The sequence below is a fragment of the Mastigoproctus giganteus genome, chromosome 6 (assembly GCF_048544385.1).
Source record: "Mastigoproctus giganteus isolate SK-2022 chromosome 6, ASM4854438v1, whole genome shotgun sequence".
NCBI classification, from domain to species: Eukaryota; Metazoa; Arthropoda; class Arachnida; order Uropygi; family Thelyphonidae; genus Mastigoproctus; species Mastigoproctus giganteus.
In genome coordinates, this window is record NC_143580.1 from 46,589,338 (window position 1) to 46,604,885 (window position 15,548).

Consider the following 15,548-nt stretch of genomic DNA (forward strand, 5'->3'; position numbering starts at 1 on the left):
TCAAGAAAGGCAACTACACTGAAAGGACAGAATTCATGGGATACTTGGTTCCTCCTGGGCAACATGACACTGTCATCCCTCGTGATAGTGGGCGAACCCACTGCTTAGCAGGTATTACTGCATTCACATAGATAGTAATTCGATGTCAGTATGGATAAACGTCAAGGGGGATGTAGTGGGTGTCTGACGCATGGGTCACTATTTCGGAGGTGGTACAGAAATTGCACTATCCCTGTTTAACAGTATCAAAAGGGTATTGGGAATACGCCATTTCTGGAATAACATCTCACCGTGGACGGAGAAAGGTGGTGGATGAACATGGCCGGCGCTATCTATCTCGCATTGTTTCAGACAACCGGAGAGCAACAGTGGCACAAATCACCACAGGCTACAAGGGAGGTGCCAGAAATGTCTCCACCAAGACCATCAGGCAATCATTAGCTGCAATAGGTTATGGGAGCTGCTGACCCACCAGAGTCCCATTGCTAACACCATGAAACAGGACTCTATGCCTCAACTGGATGAAAGAACATTGACCTTGGAGACAGGTCTCCTGGTCCGATGAATCCTGTTTCCAGTTATTTTGAGTGGATAGGCAGATGAGTATCTGCAGAAACCGCACAAAGCTATGCACCCACCATGTCAACAAGGAACTGTTTAGGCAGGTGGATGGTTGGTAATGGTCTGAGGCATGTTCAACTGGCACATTTTAGGACCTTTGGTATGTCTAGATCAGCAGTTTGTAGAACCGCTGATCTAGACATACAAAATTTTTTGTATTACAAAATTATGGTAGTGGCATTTATTGAAAACATGTTTGATACAAATTTTAATACAAAAAAAAACTGAAATAAATGCGATACATTTTCACAAACTTTTATTTATATAAACAAGACTGAAAAGTAACAGTTTTAAAAGTTAACGTTCAATTTTATCTCATTCCTAAAAACTAGAAAACATTAAAATGAAAAAAAAAAAAAAAAATTCCTGTAATAAGTAAACTACCTTTTATGATTTGTCTTTGTTTCATATTTTTCACATAGTGTGAGAATCTTTGATAAAACTTTAGCTAGGTTTAATGAGAAGTATGCTTTTGCTTTTTGGATTCTAATATCCTTTCAAAATTTGGTTCAATATTGGATAATCTAATTCACACATCTGGTGCAGCATTTAGTTTTTGTATCAATGTATTTCGAAAAGGCAGATTCACACATATACGTAGTTGTAAATGGTAATAAAATCTGAACAGCCCTTTTTGATAAATAAGGATATTCGTCATATATATCAGACCAGAAAGTTGTTATCAGAACTGCTTCGAATTTAGCTTTTAATTTAGAATCTGAACTAATTTCAATTAAAACTTTCATATTCTTCTGGCAGAAATCCTTCTGGTTTTTCTTTTACTCTGAATAGGTTTTGTATCCAACAATTATTCGTATCTTCATTCTTAATATCTGGAAAATATTTAATTAGGGATTCAAGTAAGCTGTGAAGATGACTTCTAATGTCATTACGGATTTCATTATCTATGCCTAGTTCAGATTCTTGGAGAAATTCACTTAAAGTTGGAAAAGAGTCAAAAGTATTTTGTTCCACAGCAGATACCCAATATTCTAATTTACCTGACAACAACCTATCTTTGACTTGAAAAATATTAATTTCATTTTCTTGTAAAGTCGCACATGACCCATTCAATTTTGCAAATATATCAACTAAATAAGCAGATCTTAATAACCATAATGTGTTTGATAATCTGTCAGATAACTTAAATTTAACGTCAGTGAAGTACATTAAGAGTTCTTTCCGCAATTCAAAAAATCTGGCAAGAATTCTACCTCGTGACAACCACCTTACTACCCATATCTTCACACAAAGCTTTAAAAATCCGTGATTGCAAAGCCCGACTTTTTATAAAATTAATAATTTGAACTGCTTCTTCTAAAACTGATTTCAATGTGGCTGGAATTTGTTTTGTAACTAATGCATATCTGTGAAGAAAAGTGATTAGAGATACAATTTCTTGCAACATTCTTAATTCGTGTAACAGCACCAGCTATTTTTTTTTTGTTCCTACCATTGATTTAGCTCCGTCACTGCACACAGCAATACATTGTCCCCGGCTTATTTCATGTGTTTTCATAAAATTATCAACGTGGTTAAATATATTCTCCCCTGTGGTGTTTAGTTCCAGACTTTCACACAACAGCAAATCTTCAATTTTTTTCTTAAGTCGTACAGAACAAACACAAGTAAAATTGCCAACCCCGCAACATCTGTGGACTCATCTAATTTCAAAGCATAAGCGTCACAAACCTTCAATCGTGATGTAAGTTCATTTTCAATATGATTAGCGATATGCTTAACACAACCTTAACACATCAACCTTTCTAGCAAACTCTTCATCAAACATACACGAAACAACATCTTTTACACAACCTTTAATAAGTGACTCACCTATTATATGTGCCTCACCGGCAAGACCAATGCAGTAGCATACTTTATATGATGCTAATGTTGCATTCTCGTTGTCCGTTTAAAATTTTTTTAGCATAAAACTTTTGGAGTTATGACTTTCCAACATTTCTTTTAAAAAAAGAAATGTCTTTGTCTTTATAGTTCGGATGATTTGTTTCAAAATGTCTCCTTAGTTTCGCTGGTACTAATGAACTATTTGCTAATAATTTATTGCAAAATTAACACACAGCATCTAGAGCTGCTTCTCACCAGCACTAGTAAATCCTAATGACAAATAACTTTTATCGAAATTTGCGTTTTTTTCACTGATGTTTTCACAAAATTAGATGGTAAAATCTTTTCTTGTAGTTTAATGGAACTGGAAGTTGATGGTTGGGAGAGTTCTGAAATCTCTATGTCTGCAGATTCCATGGTTTCTACTGTTTTATTGATAATGGTATCTCCTGTTTCTTTGAATGATCCATATTTTAACCATCGATCCCTTGTTAAACTGGAATCCCTATATACAAAAAATTTTTTTTAAAGAAAAGATTATAAAAAGTTAGAGTTTTACTTGATTTATAAAAGCACAAACTGCAATCTTAATGAGTAGAAAATGAACGTAAAATAGAATAAATTTGTTAAAAATACAATAATCATAAATAATAAAACTGATTTGGCAATCCACAGTGCAACAGTGAATGATTTGTTCTAGTTCTAACGAAATCATAACAAGTAATGAGGTGATGTTTTGTTTTAGGTCTTTTAGGATATTCTGACGATAAGATAATATGTCCTGATTGGCTGGATTGTGAGGCCAAGGCCACACTATAATACACAGGCTGTGTTGCTAGTGACGTCACAGTCAGTAGACGATGGGCCGCCTACAATAATTTTTAATGTATTTATGCACATTTCCTATATCTTTCTATCTTGTCAAATTTTTCTCCATTACCTCTCAATTGATTAAAATTGATCTTACTTATTTTGCAGTACATATTTCAGATTCCATAACGAAATGTATTTCATGCATTTAAATAATGAATAACTTAATTTTTTTGTTTTTCTTGAGTAACTTTTTACATAACTTAAATTCTTTCATTTTTTTAAAATACCTACCCATTTTTATGAAACAAGAAAGATATAAAGGGCACCTTGTCTTGCGGAAACCCTGAATTTTATCACGGAACCCTGGGGTTCCGTGGAACACACTTTGGGAACCGCTGGTCTAGATGCAGCTCTGAACAGTCCAGCTTATGCATCCATCTGTATCCCTTCATGGTCATCGTGCACACACAGGGCAATGGACACTTCCAGCAGGACAATGCCCCTCTCTACAGAGCCGTGATGACTAGAACATGGTTCAAAGCACATTTAGCAGATTTTACCACCATGGAATGGCCTCCCCATTCATGTGAATGGGGAGGCCGTTCCATGGTGGTAAAATGACACGAATCCTGTGGTGCATCTTTGGGATGCTGTGGAAAGGTCCGTTTGAGCTTTGGATCCTCCACCCAGGAATGCGACAGAATTACGGACAGCAGTACAGCAAGCATGGATGGAAATACCCGTGGAAAGCTTTTGTGGACTCAGTGCCTCCCCGCGTGGCTGCCGTTATCTGGATGAAAAGTGGGCCTACCTGTCACTAGGTGTATCCCAAGATTTTTGTCCACTTAGCGTATGACAGACAGTCGTAAATGTTGCACGGCTTTATCCTCTCCGTGTTGGCCCTCTATTAAGGGAGCAAATGTAGTAGTAATAATGGGAAATGATGCAAGAAAGCAAGCTTATATAGCATCAGCCAAAAAAATAGTTCACCCATCCATATCCTCCAGGAATTGGTCTCGTTCTCTCTTGAATTTATTCAACCCATCCACTTCCACAACAGCAGGTGGAAGCCTGTTCCAATAATCAACCATCCACTGGCTGAAGGAAAACTTCTGCACAAATCTATCCACAACTATCCTTCCTCAACTCGAATTTATGCTCCCTCATGTGTGTAGTCTCAACAAGTGGAAGAATACCATTAACATTCAGCTTACCTTATCTATCCATGGCTTTAAACACCTCAATTAGATCTTCCTGCAGGTGCCTAGTCTTGAGACTCTTCAATTTGCAGAACTGAAGCTGTTCTAGGAAAGAACACCCTTTTTCTCCCTTCACCAATCTTGTTGCCCTTTGCATCTGTTCCAGCAGTTCCTAAAGTGAAGCCCCCAGACCTGTATACATACTCAAGATGGAGCCTAACCACAGTCTTATAGAAAGGGATAATCACCTCCTTATCCCTGCTAGCACAAGGAAGGCAAAGACAGGGAAAACCATTGAATGCCTTTAAAGAAATAGTCAGTTCCAAAAGCAAGTATACTATTGAAAAATATATAGCACAAGGAGGTGGATGAATACAGAGCTGGCCATTTTAATAGAAAATAAAAAGATAGCATGGGTGAGTTTACAGAGAGGTTAAAAGTACTGTAGAAGGTAGCTATAAGTCGATCTATAATAATAACACAGAATGGATTAAGCTGGTGAAGACTGATTATGAGACCACTGGTTAAGAGAGAAAAAAAAAAAAAGGTGATGGGGAAGAAATCATAAAGGTTGTCCTAAGAGCAAAGTGAGTAACTACAGACCAGTCAGTCTAACTTCAGCAGTAGGCAAAATCATGAATGCTATGATCAAAAGTACAGTACAGGGAACCTTGATATAAATGGTATTCTAAAGGAAACAGTATGATTTTGTAAACAGAAAATCCTGTTTACCTAACAACGTGGTTAAATATAATTTTGAAAGAATAACTGTCTTGTATGAGAGGTTATTGAAATAAGCTGGAAAATGGTATCAGGTATAAGCTTTTTAGATGGACTGATGAACGGCAGTTGAAGGAGAGGAGGGAGAGGGTGATTAATGGTTCCACTTCAGATTTTTTTTTTTTTTTTTTTTTGTTATTTTTTTTTTTTTCTGGTGCTGCAAAGCCTAAAGCTTTCTGACACCTTTGGCAAATATTAATACCGTTACATTAGTGGGAAATGAGAATAAGTGTAAGACAATATTTGGGGAAATCCATAATTAATTATGCACCTTGATTAAGGATACACAAGTGTCCTATGTCCCATACAGTAAGGGATCTTTTATTAAATATTACTAAAAAAAAAGTTAAGCTGATTTTGATATTTTTTAGAAAAAAAATGTTTTTTACTTACTTGGTAAATCAACACCTAGAGATACCACACCGATACGTGCAAATTTTATACCAGTAGTGCCCAATCGTGCTTTTTCTATACTTAAGCGAGAACTGGTACTTGGATGAGGACTACCAAGTTGCCTGTTTAGACTTGTAACAGAAGTTGGGAGAGAGGTACGAGATCCACTACGAGAAGAGGATGGGGTTGACCCAGGACTAGGCAGTGGAGGAAGGTGTGCCTAGAGTTAGAAAAAAAGATAAAGTAAAAAAAAAAAAAAAGTGTGTAGGCATGCACACTACACTCAGCAATATAACAGATACATTATAATCTTAAAAGGAATTGGATATCACCCCAGTAAGAAAAAAAAAAAAGACAGGTTTCTGTGTATAATGATTAATTAACTAATTTTAACTTTTTTATCTACCATGTCAATCTGACAGAGCTAGTTTAATTTTTTTAGGAGAAATAAACTTTTTTGAAGTAGAAAAAAATTATCATATGCAAAACAGGAGCATCTATAAAATATCAAGGTAACTTGGATGTCAGTAGCACCCAGCACGGATCACAGTACAAAGCTTACTCAGTTTTATAGATGCCTGATATCTTAATCAGAAGTCAACTATAACTGATGCAAAGACCAAGGATAATACAACAGTCAAGAAATTATCAAGGATGCCAAGAATATTCTTTACTCATTGCTAGTCTCTATAAAGAGAAAGATGCAAGTGCAGACATTAACAGAAGTGTGGCTGTAAGAGCATTTCATTTTTTACACATGGCTGTAAAAAAAAGTTGTGAAAAAATCCTATGGATACTAATGGCATTACTATAAATGACAAGTACTGCTCAGACAGGCACATTACATTGTTTTTGGACTCTGGAATGATGAAAAGTTGTCTTGTGGAATGAAAAGTTATACTACACTATTCAAGTTAATTCGATGAATGTATTTGAATGACTGAATCACCCTAACAGTGAAGTCTGAAGGAGGTATCATGGTGCAGAGCTGCTTCTTGTGGTTTGGAGTGAAGCTACTAATTGCAGTGCTTAGCATCCCAAAGCTATGTATTATATCGATGTTATAGACCCAGGCTTCTCAATTAAATTAAGTAAAGTTAACCTCAATGCACAAGTACATGGTGGGTGACCACCCAGGTGTGAACCAACGTAAGCAGGGGTCGAGGTGTGGTGCCCACACCACATGGAGGAATGTCACCCTTCTATGTTACCAGGCAGTACTAAGTGGTAGATGACTCTCATCAACTGGTGCAATACCACCACTTTGCTTATTGAAGGCTTGAAGTGGTGGAACCCATGTTTAGTCTCTCCAGCTAAATTCCAGTCAACCTTTCCCCATCTCTTCATTCATGCACTATGATTGATGACTTTTGAGATTATGATGAACATCGTGGCAAGATCCATTATTCCTTACATTTCGAGGGTACAGCTCTAAATCTGTGTTCGCAGGCCGGCCGCTAGTTAGTACACCGGACCGAACCTTTTGGTAACTCTAGAAGGCTTCTGGATCAACTAGTGTATAATCTTGCTACCTCTACTTTGCCAGATAATGACTGGAGGGAGTCCGAGTAGTATGTGTATGCAGGGGGCATTGTCGAGGCCACGTTATGTCAAGGATCTGGGTATATTCTTACCATGTGTACGCCATATCCAAAAATTTCATTACTTCATACAGCATGTCCCACTCACTTTTTCTTACTATTGAATACACCATGAACTGTCAAACTAATAGAGCAAGCTTATCTGCGAAAAGATCTAAACCTTCCAAACACTTCCTAATTCATTTCACAAATATACGTGGTCTCAATTCTAATCTCAACAATGTCCATTTCCACCTGCAGTCTGCCAAACCCCATGTACTTTTTCTGACAGAATCTCAGTTATCGGTTGATTCAACTACTGCTCGTCTCAGATGCCCAAATTATTCACTGTACGATTCCTTTTGCCTCAAAGGTGGTACTTGTCCATATGTCTGTTCTGATATTCCCTGTCAGAGACTTGGTAATTTGGAATCTCCTCTCTTCGATCTTCTCTGGCTTAAAATCTCTCTACCTCATTGTGTACAATTCATCTGTTGTGTCTACTATTCTCCCAACTCCACTAATCACTTGGAGCTCTTTGACATCCTCTCTTTGCAACTTGACTTTCTCCAGTCCAACTTTCCTGTGAGGTAATTTTCCTTGGTGATTTTAATGTTCACAACTCCAGCTGGACTCCGTTTTCTAGTCACACTGACCCAGCTGGTTGAGATTCTGAGGCTTTTGCAATTACCAATGACCTTGCACAGATTGTTCATTTACCTACAAGAATACCAGACAATCCTAATCATACAGACAACACGCTTGATCTTTTTCTCACAAACAACCCTTCTAAGTACACGGTCGAAGTGAGAGGTCCTTTAGGCACTTCAGATCATAACTTGGTGATTATCTCTTGTCTAATGGAGCCTTTATCTCATGGCTATTCCCAACCACGTGTTGTTTGGCATTACAAGAATGCAAAATGGGATGACCTGCGAGATTCTTTTCTTCTTTTCCTTGGTCGGATTACTGTTTCAAAACTTCTGATGTCAACGTTTGCTCATATCGTGTCAATGCAATTATTCTTGCAAGAGTGGAATCCTTTATCCCACACTCCACTTTAAAATCTCGTCCTTTATCTAAACCTTGGCTTTCCAATAAATGTGCCAAGGCTGTTCAAGAGAAGAACGTTGCATATCATAATTGGCTTGTTTCTAATTGTTCAGTTTCATTTTCTGCATACACCAAAGCTTGCAACAATTGTAAAGCAGTTATTAATTAGTCCAAACTAGAGTTCGAACAGGCTAAGAGTAGAAAACTTGCTTCTTGCACTAATGATAGCCGAGCATTCTGGTCTCTTGCCAAAGCTATTGGCCGCAACTTTTGCCCATCTCTGCTCCCACCTCTGTCCAAACCAGATGGTTCTGTTGTCACTTCAGCCAAGGATAAAGCTGACCTACTAGCATCCCATTTTATTCCAACTCATGTATTAATGATCTTGGTAAAACACCTCCCACCATTCCCAACATGCTCCATTCAATGCCTCCTGTGGTCTTCCGTCAAAAAGATGTCAGAAGGATTTTGATGAATCTTGATGCTATGAAAGCTCCAGGTCCTGATGGTATTTCTCCACTTGTTCTCAAAACCTGTGCTCCTGGACTTACTCCTATTCTTTGCCACCTTTTTTTCACTTTCTTATTCCAAAGGTGCTTTTCCTTCTGCTTTGAAATTTGCTCATATCCAGCCAGTTCCTGAAACGGATGAGAAATCCCTCCCATCCAATTATCGTCCCATTGCAATTACTTCTACTCTTTCTAAAGTAATGGAGAATTCAATTAACCACCAACTCTTATAAACTACCTAGAAACCTTCCATCTGATCAACGATTGCCAGTATGGATTCGGTCAGTGTCGATCCACTGGTGATATACTGGCTATGTTATCCATTTATGGACTAACTCAATGGAAAGGTTTGGTGAAACACAAGTAGTTGCTCTTGGCATCTCAAAGGCTTTCGATCATGTTTGGCATAAAGGTCTTCTAAACAAACTTCCATCTAATGGTTTGCCAACTGTTTTTTGTAATTGGTTATCCAGATTTCTCTCTGATCGCTCACTGAGGGTGATGGTAGATGGCTCTCTGTCTTCTAATTTCTCCACTAATGCCGATGTACCCCAAGGTTCAGCTCTTTCCCCCACTCTTTTCCTCTCGTATATTAATGACCTTCTTCCATTGACTGGAAATCCTATCCATAGTTTTGCCAATGATAGCACATTGCATTCCACTTTCCATTTTGAGAAACCTTGCCCTGCTCAATCAGCTTCAACTTCTCGAAAATCTGCTACCAATTCCTTAAATGCAGATCTTCAGGTAATTGTCCAGTGGGGCAAAGACAACTTGATTTCAATCCTTCTAAAACTCAGTCTTGTCTTATATCTCGCAAAAAAGGATTCTTCTGCTCCTATGCTTATCTTTGGTAACACTCCGATTTCTAGGCAAAATGATATATCTATTTTGGGGATTACCCTGACTTCTAATCTCTTTTGGCACAAGCACATTACAAATATTGTTTCCTCTGCATCTAAAAAAACCTGGTAGCTCTGGCAATAGACCAGAATGCTCAGCTACCATTAGTTTTTTTAGTTTTCTCTTTCGCTCTCTGAGTTACTTTTCTTCCAAACAGCTGTTCACTCTGTGTGTAAATCGCAAATCTGCCCTACCATGGAATATTGTTCCCACATCTGGGGTAGTACCCCTAAAACCTCTCTCAGGCTTCTTGATTCCATTCAGAAGAGGGCAGTTAGGTTAATTAATGATTCATCTCTAACAGACTTCTGCACTCGCTGTCTCATAGACAATGTTTCTGCTGCATGCCTCTTCTACAGATATTTCCATGGGCACTGTTCTTCTGAATTGGCTTCTATAATTCCCGTTCTCTCTTTCAAAACAGTCCGAACACATGCAGCCACCAGCCAACATCCATTTACTGTCAAACTCACAGAACCAACTTTTCATCTTCCTCGTTTATTCATTCAACTGCCGTTTTCTGGAACAACCTTCCTTTATATGTATTTCCTGAAAATTACAGTCTACAGAAGTTCAAGTCCATTATCAACAAATATCTTCTTTCATCTTCTCAACCTCCAACCCAAGCACGGTACTAAGTAATATAGAGTCTAATACTCCTTCTTGTAGCTAGGTTCATAGCTTGTGTGTGCAATTTTCAGGAGGTTTTCTGTATTTTCATCAGTGTTGACTCAAACATTGTTAGAATTTTTATTGCCACTATTGTAATTTTAGGATATTTGTTGGTGTGCAGCTCTATACAATATTTTGTGTTGTGTGTAGACTTAAATAATTCAGTAACCCTTGATTTTGTTGTAAATTCACATAATTCCAATTTAAACTGAGCCTCATATTTCAAACCATTCTTTTATTTCCTATATCCATTCAGATGTGATTTCTACTGATAGAGGGTTGGCAGCATATCATAGGACATGGTATGCCTTTCAGATTTTTGAACCTATTATCAAAGTCACTTTTCTGTTTATTTAAGAATTCTAATATTATATCAGTTTCATACATACTTTGCTTCATCTTGAAAATTTTTAAGATGGAGGGAAAAATATAAATTCATTACTCTTACACCTTGAATAAAAATCTCAAATTTCCTTTTGAAAGCTAAGATAGACCCAGAGTTCACTGTTTTTATCTTTTCCTGAGAGACAAATGTTCAGATCATTAATGTAATAAAAAACATAACCAAAAATGCTAGATTGGAAAGATGGTAGGCGTCCCTCAAAATGTCAGTAAAATATTTAGTTTTATCACAGTCTTCAATCTGCTGCAAAAAACTCAATTTCACTTCCTAAATTCCATATCTTTTTCAGCATTCTTCCCTTCCTTAACCACCTCACATTGTTGTAGGCAACCAGGTCAGGAAACTCTCAGCATCAACATCTTTTAAAAATTGTTTTAGCTGCCTGTGTGACAGTGCTGATTTTGATCGCAAAAAATTAACTAATTTGGTAATTTCAGTCAAAGTGAAAGTCCCCACTCAGTTTTGAACACAGCATTGCAGTATGTATAATACAGTGATAGGAAATAAGACTGTGTTGTGTTTATTTAAGCCTGCCAACAAGCCCGCCTATCATGGCTGAAACCCCATTTGTTGTAATGGAAAGCACATCTTCAGTTCTAAGTTCTTTGGAAGTTAGTTAATTTTAAAACTTCATTACAGATTATTTCTCCTGTTGTCCATCCATGGAGAGCTATTAATCCCAACAAATCTTCAAATACATTACCATTAAAGAATCCCACATAAACCGCAATCTGGGCTGTATCTGTGCAATCCGAAGTTTCATCTATGTTTAAAGTAAAGTATTTGCATGTAGACAGTTCAACAAGTAATTGATGAGTTACATTGTTTGAGAGTTCATAACAGCGTGATCTAACCGTATCATTTGATAAAGGAATCTTTTGAAACTTTTTAACTATTTCTTTCCCCTCTGATACTTTTACTGTTTCTAATATGATTTGTTTCGCAGGAATGAAGGGTAGCATTCACAATACTCTCAAAGAAGCTACTGTTCATTTTTCCTGTGATGCAAAAGGTCTACACAATATTATGTTGGCCTGCCTGTATGATGCTTTTAGGTTATCTAGCTTACTTTCTCTGGATTAGAGCGCGAGGAAAATTTTACATGAAAATCATTATGCTTGGTCTCAACGTCTTTTCAGATTACATACATTAACAACTGACAGGACTTCAATTACAGATTAAACACATAGGTAAATTATTATTGGGTAACACGAAACAAAAGTCATTTGTCTATTCTGTTTTAAATTGATGGCTTCACGGTCAACTTTTCTTCGTTTGGGGAAAGACATTTTCAGTTAAAATTGAATAAAAACAATAAAAAAAAATTAAAAGAAGAAAATTAAAAATTTTGCGTAAAATGCATAAATAAAACAATTACAATATAGTTCGCACAAACTCAGTTATGGCTTGCTAGAACACATCACAATCTAATAAAGATTAAAAAAAATTAAAAAAAAAAAAAAAGGTAGGTAATTCGTTTTGTTTCACATTTATACAAAAATTAATTTTTGAAAGCACCTAGGAATTCTAAAACAAATTTTCCATTTTTTTAAAGAGCTACTCTAGTGTTGAAAAATAGTTATATTGGCAACTATGTAGATATCAGTTCTCAGGAAGTGACTTTCATCATGACAGAGAGGTGCTATGCTCTAGTGGTAATATCAGTAATTACAGTTATTACTTGGATAATTGTCAGATTATCCAAGTTCTCAGCTTGGCAGAAAATTCAAAATAACTTCTATGAAAATGAATTCATATTTATTAAACTTGTACTGATTTTTTCAGCAATTTCCATACTCTTCAGCTACTAACTGGCAGACCAGTTCAAACGTCAACCACAAAAATCTTCTCTTGAGGAATCAAAGCATTATTAGAACAGCACAGCACTGGAGGAAGTGTGTTGGATGTAATGGGGACTATGTTAAAGATGGCATGCACAGTTTTCTTGTTTGTGAAAACGCAACTTTTTTTAAAAAAAATTTGCAGTATTTGTGAATAAATCAAGAGGAAATTTCCTCCCTCCAATTATGCTGAAATTATTTAACGTTTCCAATGTATTCTCAATTTGTTTCATCATCATATTTGCTGATGCTATCGAAGCAGTGTTAGGTGGGTCAGAAAACTGCTAGCTTGTGGGGATATAAGGACTAATAGATTAACAGTAGCCACTGGCAGAGGTGAAAGTGATTCTTGCACTGCTTCTATTGGAATGAGCAGAAGCCTGGAAAACAAGATGCAGGATATTTCAGAGACTGCTGGGAGTCATTGCAGTACAAGTAAACACATGGATTGTGTTAGGGTAGCTAAGAAAAAGAACAGGTGCATGTATACTTGCATGTACACCAATGCTAGGAGTTTGGTAAATAAATTTGATGAATTTGAGGTATTGCTCAAAGCATCAAAGGCGGATATTGTTGGGATATCACAGACGTGGTGTCACACAGATATAAGGAATGCAGAACTGGAATTTGGGGAGTACAACGTTTACAGAAAGGATAGACAGGATAGGAAGGGAGGAGGGGTTATGCTATTAGTTAAGAAACACAAAATCCAAGGAAGTGAAGCCAGTCGACATCGCTGGACAGTGCAGTGTCGAGTCAGTTTGGTGTGACATAAGCATTGGAAGATCAAAATTGAGAGTAGGCATGTGCTATTGGCTTAATGACTCTGATGAGTATAATAAGAAACTGTACAGGGAAATAGAGTGGGCCAGTAAATCAGAGAGTCTTTATAATGGGGGATTTTAATTTCCCAGATACTGACTGGAATTTGTGGGTTGGTCACTCACAACACTAGCAAGGTTTTTGTGGATTTATTGGATGATTGTTTTCTACATCAGCATGTTTGGGAGGCAACTAGAGGGATTAATACTCTTGATTTGATTATCAGTAGTGATTCTTCATGCATTAAGAATCTGCAGATAGAGGAACCACTAGGTGGCAGTGATCACAGTCTGCTGAAGTGGGATTTACTCAAAGAGGTAACTACTTTTGCTTCACCACTAGTTTGTCAATTGCTCTATGATAATGTCCATTTTCCTTTACTTACAACACAATACTCTGATATTGCGGCTATTAATTATGCATTCACCAACAGAGATTCTGGAAAATAATGCTGATAACAAAAGATAATCATTATGGTATAATAATCAATAATTAACTTTAAATGTAAATAACCCATGAAATAAATGACACAAAAGTCACAATTAATATTAGTATATAAATAAATATATACGGGTGTCCTTGAAATTGACATTAATGTTTATTGAGTTAGAGCGTTAAACAGATTAGTGACAATTCTGGCTTAGTGTTTTGCCTATAATAGTAAATTTATGAAAAAGCTTGCTTTGATTAAAAACATTTTATTTATATAAAAACATTATTTTAATTATTACTAAGTATCTGAATAATGTTACTTGTAGCATACACGGTTATAAATAAATTTAGAACAATAAATGTTTGGTGATTAAAACTTAGCTATGAACTGAAGAGCACTCAGAAACTCAATAACATTATAGAGCAGGAGTAAATGAATTTTATTAGTACTGCAATCAAACTGAAGCATGATTAAAAGAAATATCACAAAAAATGTTTGAAATGAGTGCCGTGTGACAGAAGACTGGCTTCAACATGGCTCGAGAAGGAATCCCATACACATGCAAAAAGCAATGTTGTTTTAAACAGTAGTGGCAGCATCATGGATGTGATTCAACAAGCCATCTCAGTTGTTAACCTCTGCAGTATAAACACACAAGAGACCCCCCCCCCCCACACATAAAAATTCAATAGGTTAAAGTTAGGAGAGCATGGAAGCCAAGAAATGAGACTCTGTGATCTGTCCAGTGACTCTGGTAATGATCATTTAGGAACGTTCTTTCCTGTTGCCCAAAATGTGGAGGCACTCTGTCGGGCTGAAACCACATATTGGCATATAAACTTAAAGGAACATCTTCCAGAAGTGTTGGCAATGTCCTCTGCAAAAACTGTAAGTTAAATTGCAAGCGTATGTACACACACAAAAAGAAAATGATAACAAAAAAAATCCTTCCAGGTAGCAGGAAAGGAACTGCCACCATCACTGCCCGGAGATTACGTTAGGCCAAAGAAAGGGTGCCCAGAATCTTCCGCCTATCTGACAGAAACTTTCTGCAATCGAGAATTGGTAATGTTTGGGTTGGAAGAAAATGGTCAGTCAGCACAAGCCTATTAGTATTGGCTGATAATGATTATCACTCTGAGGTTGGCTTGTGGAATCCTCCACGAGCACAGTCACCAGAAGTTTGGGGTGTCAATCATTCCGGAGAACATTTTTACTGTGAAGGTGAGGTGGCATTCTGCAAGCAGAGCTGCCTGGTCTCTTAATTCCAAGAGAATGCACCACTGGGTTGTTCTCTGTTGGGTAGGATATAAAAGACATAACAGGTGGATGGTACAGAATGGGATGAGAAAACGACCCAGATCCCTTCACAAGAGGGATGATAGGCTGTCAGCTGGCATGTTTCTTGGCCAGATAAAATATAGATAGAGTATAATACCCAAATTCAACTGCTGGAAACATTGCACATCAATGGAAAACAAACGGTAATGTAGCCATTCATCCTATGCCAGGTAGGCCATCATCTGATCTGATTTTAATGGCACAAAAATGACAAGGGTTATAATGCACCAGGAATATAGACCATCATCAATAATCCCCAAAGCATGCTGACAGTTGAAGAACATAGAAGTTTCAAAAGCACCCTTAGTTTGCTAACAGGAAGAAGCTGAAAAAGGCA

The 15,548-nt window shown here is 37.0% G+C and overlaps 1 protein-coding gene across 1 annotated transcript in view; it reads right to left on the reverse strand.

Annotated features, from left to right (window-relative positions):
• The window catches only part of LOC150084221 (coiled-coil domain-containing protein 39-like), a 197,112-nt gene that overhangs the window by 2,417 nt on the left and 179,147 nt on the right, over window positions 1-15,548 (reverse strand). Inside the window, exon 21 of the mRNA XM_090376158.1 lies at window positions 5,655-5,874. Within this exon, the coding sequence (XP_090232284.1) occupies window positions 5,655-5,874 (220 nt within the window). The remainder of the gene's footprint in view (window positions 1-5,654; window positions 5,875-15,548) is intronic.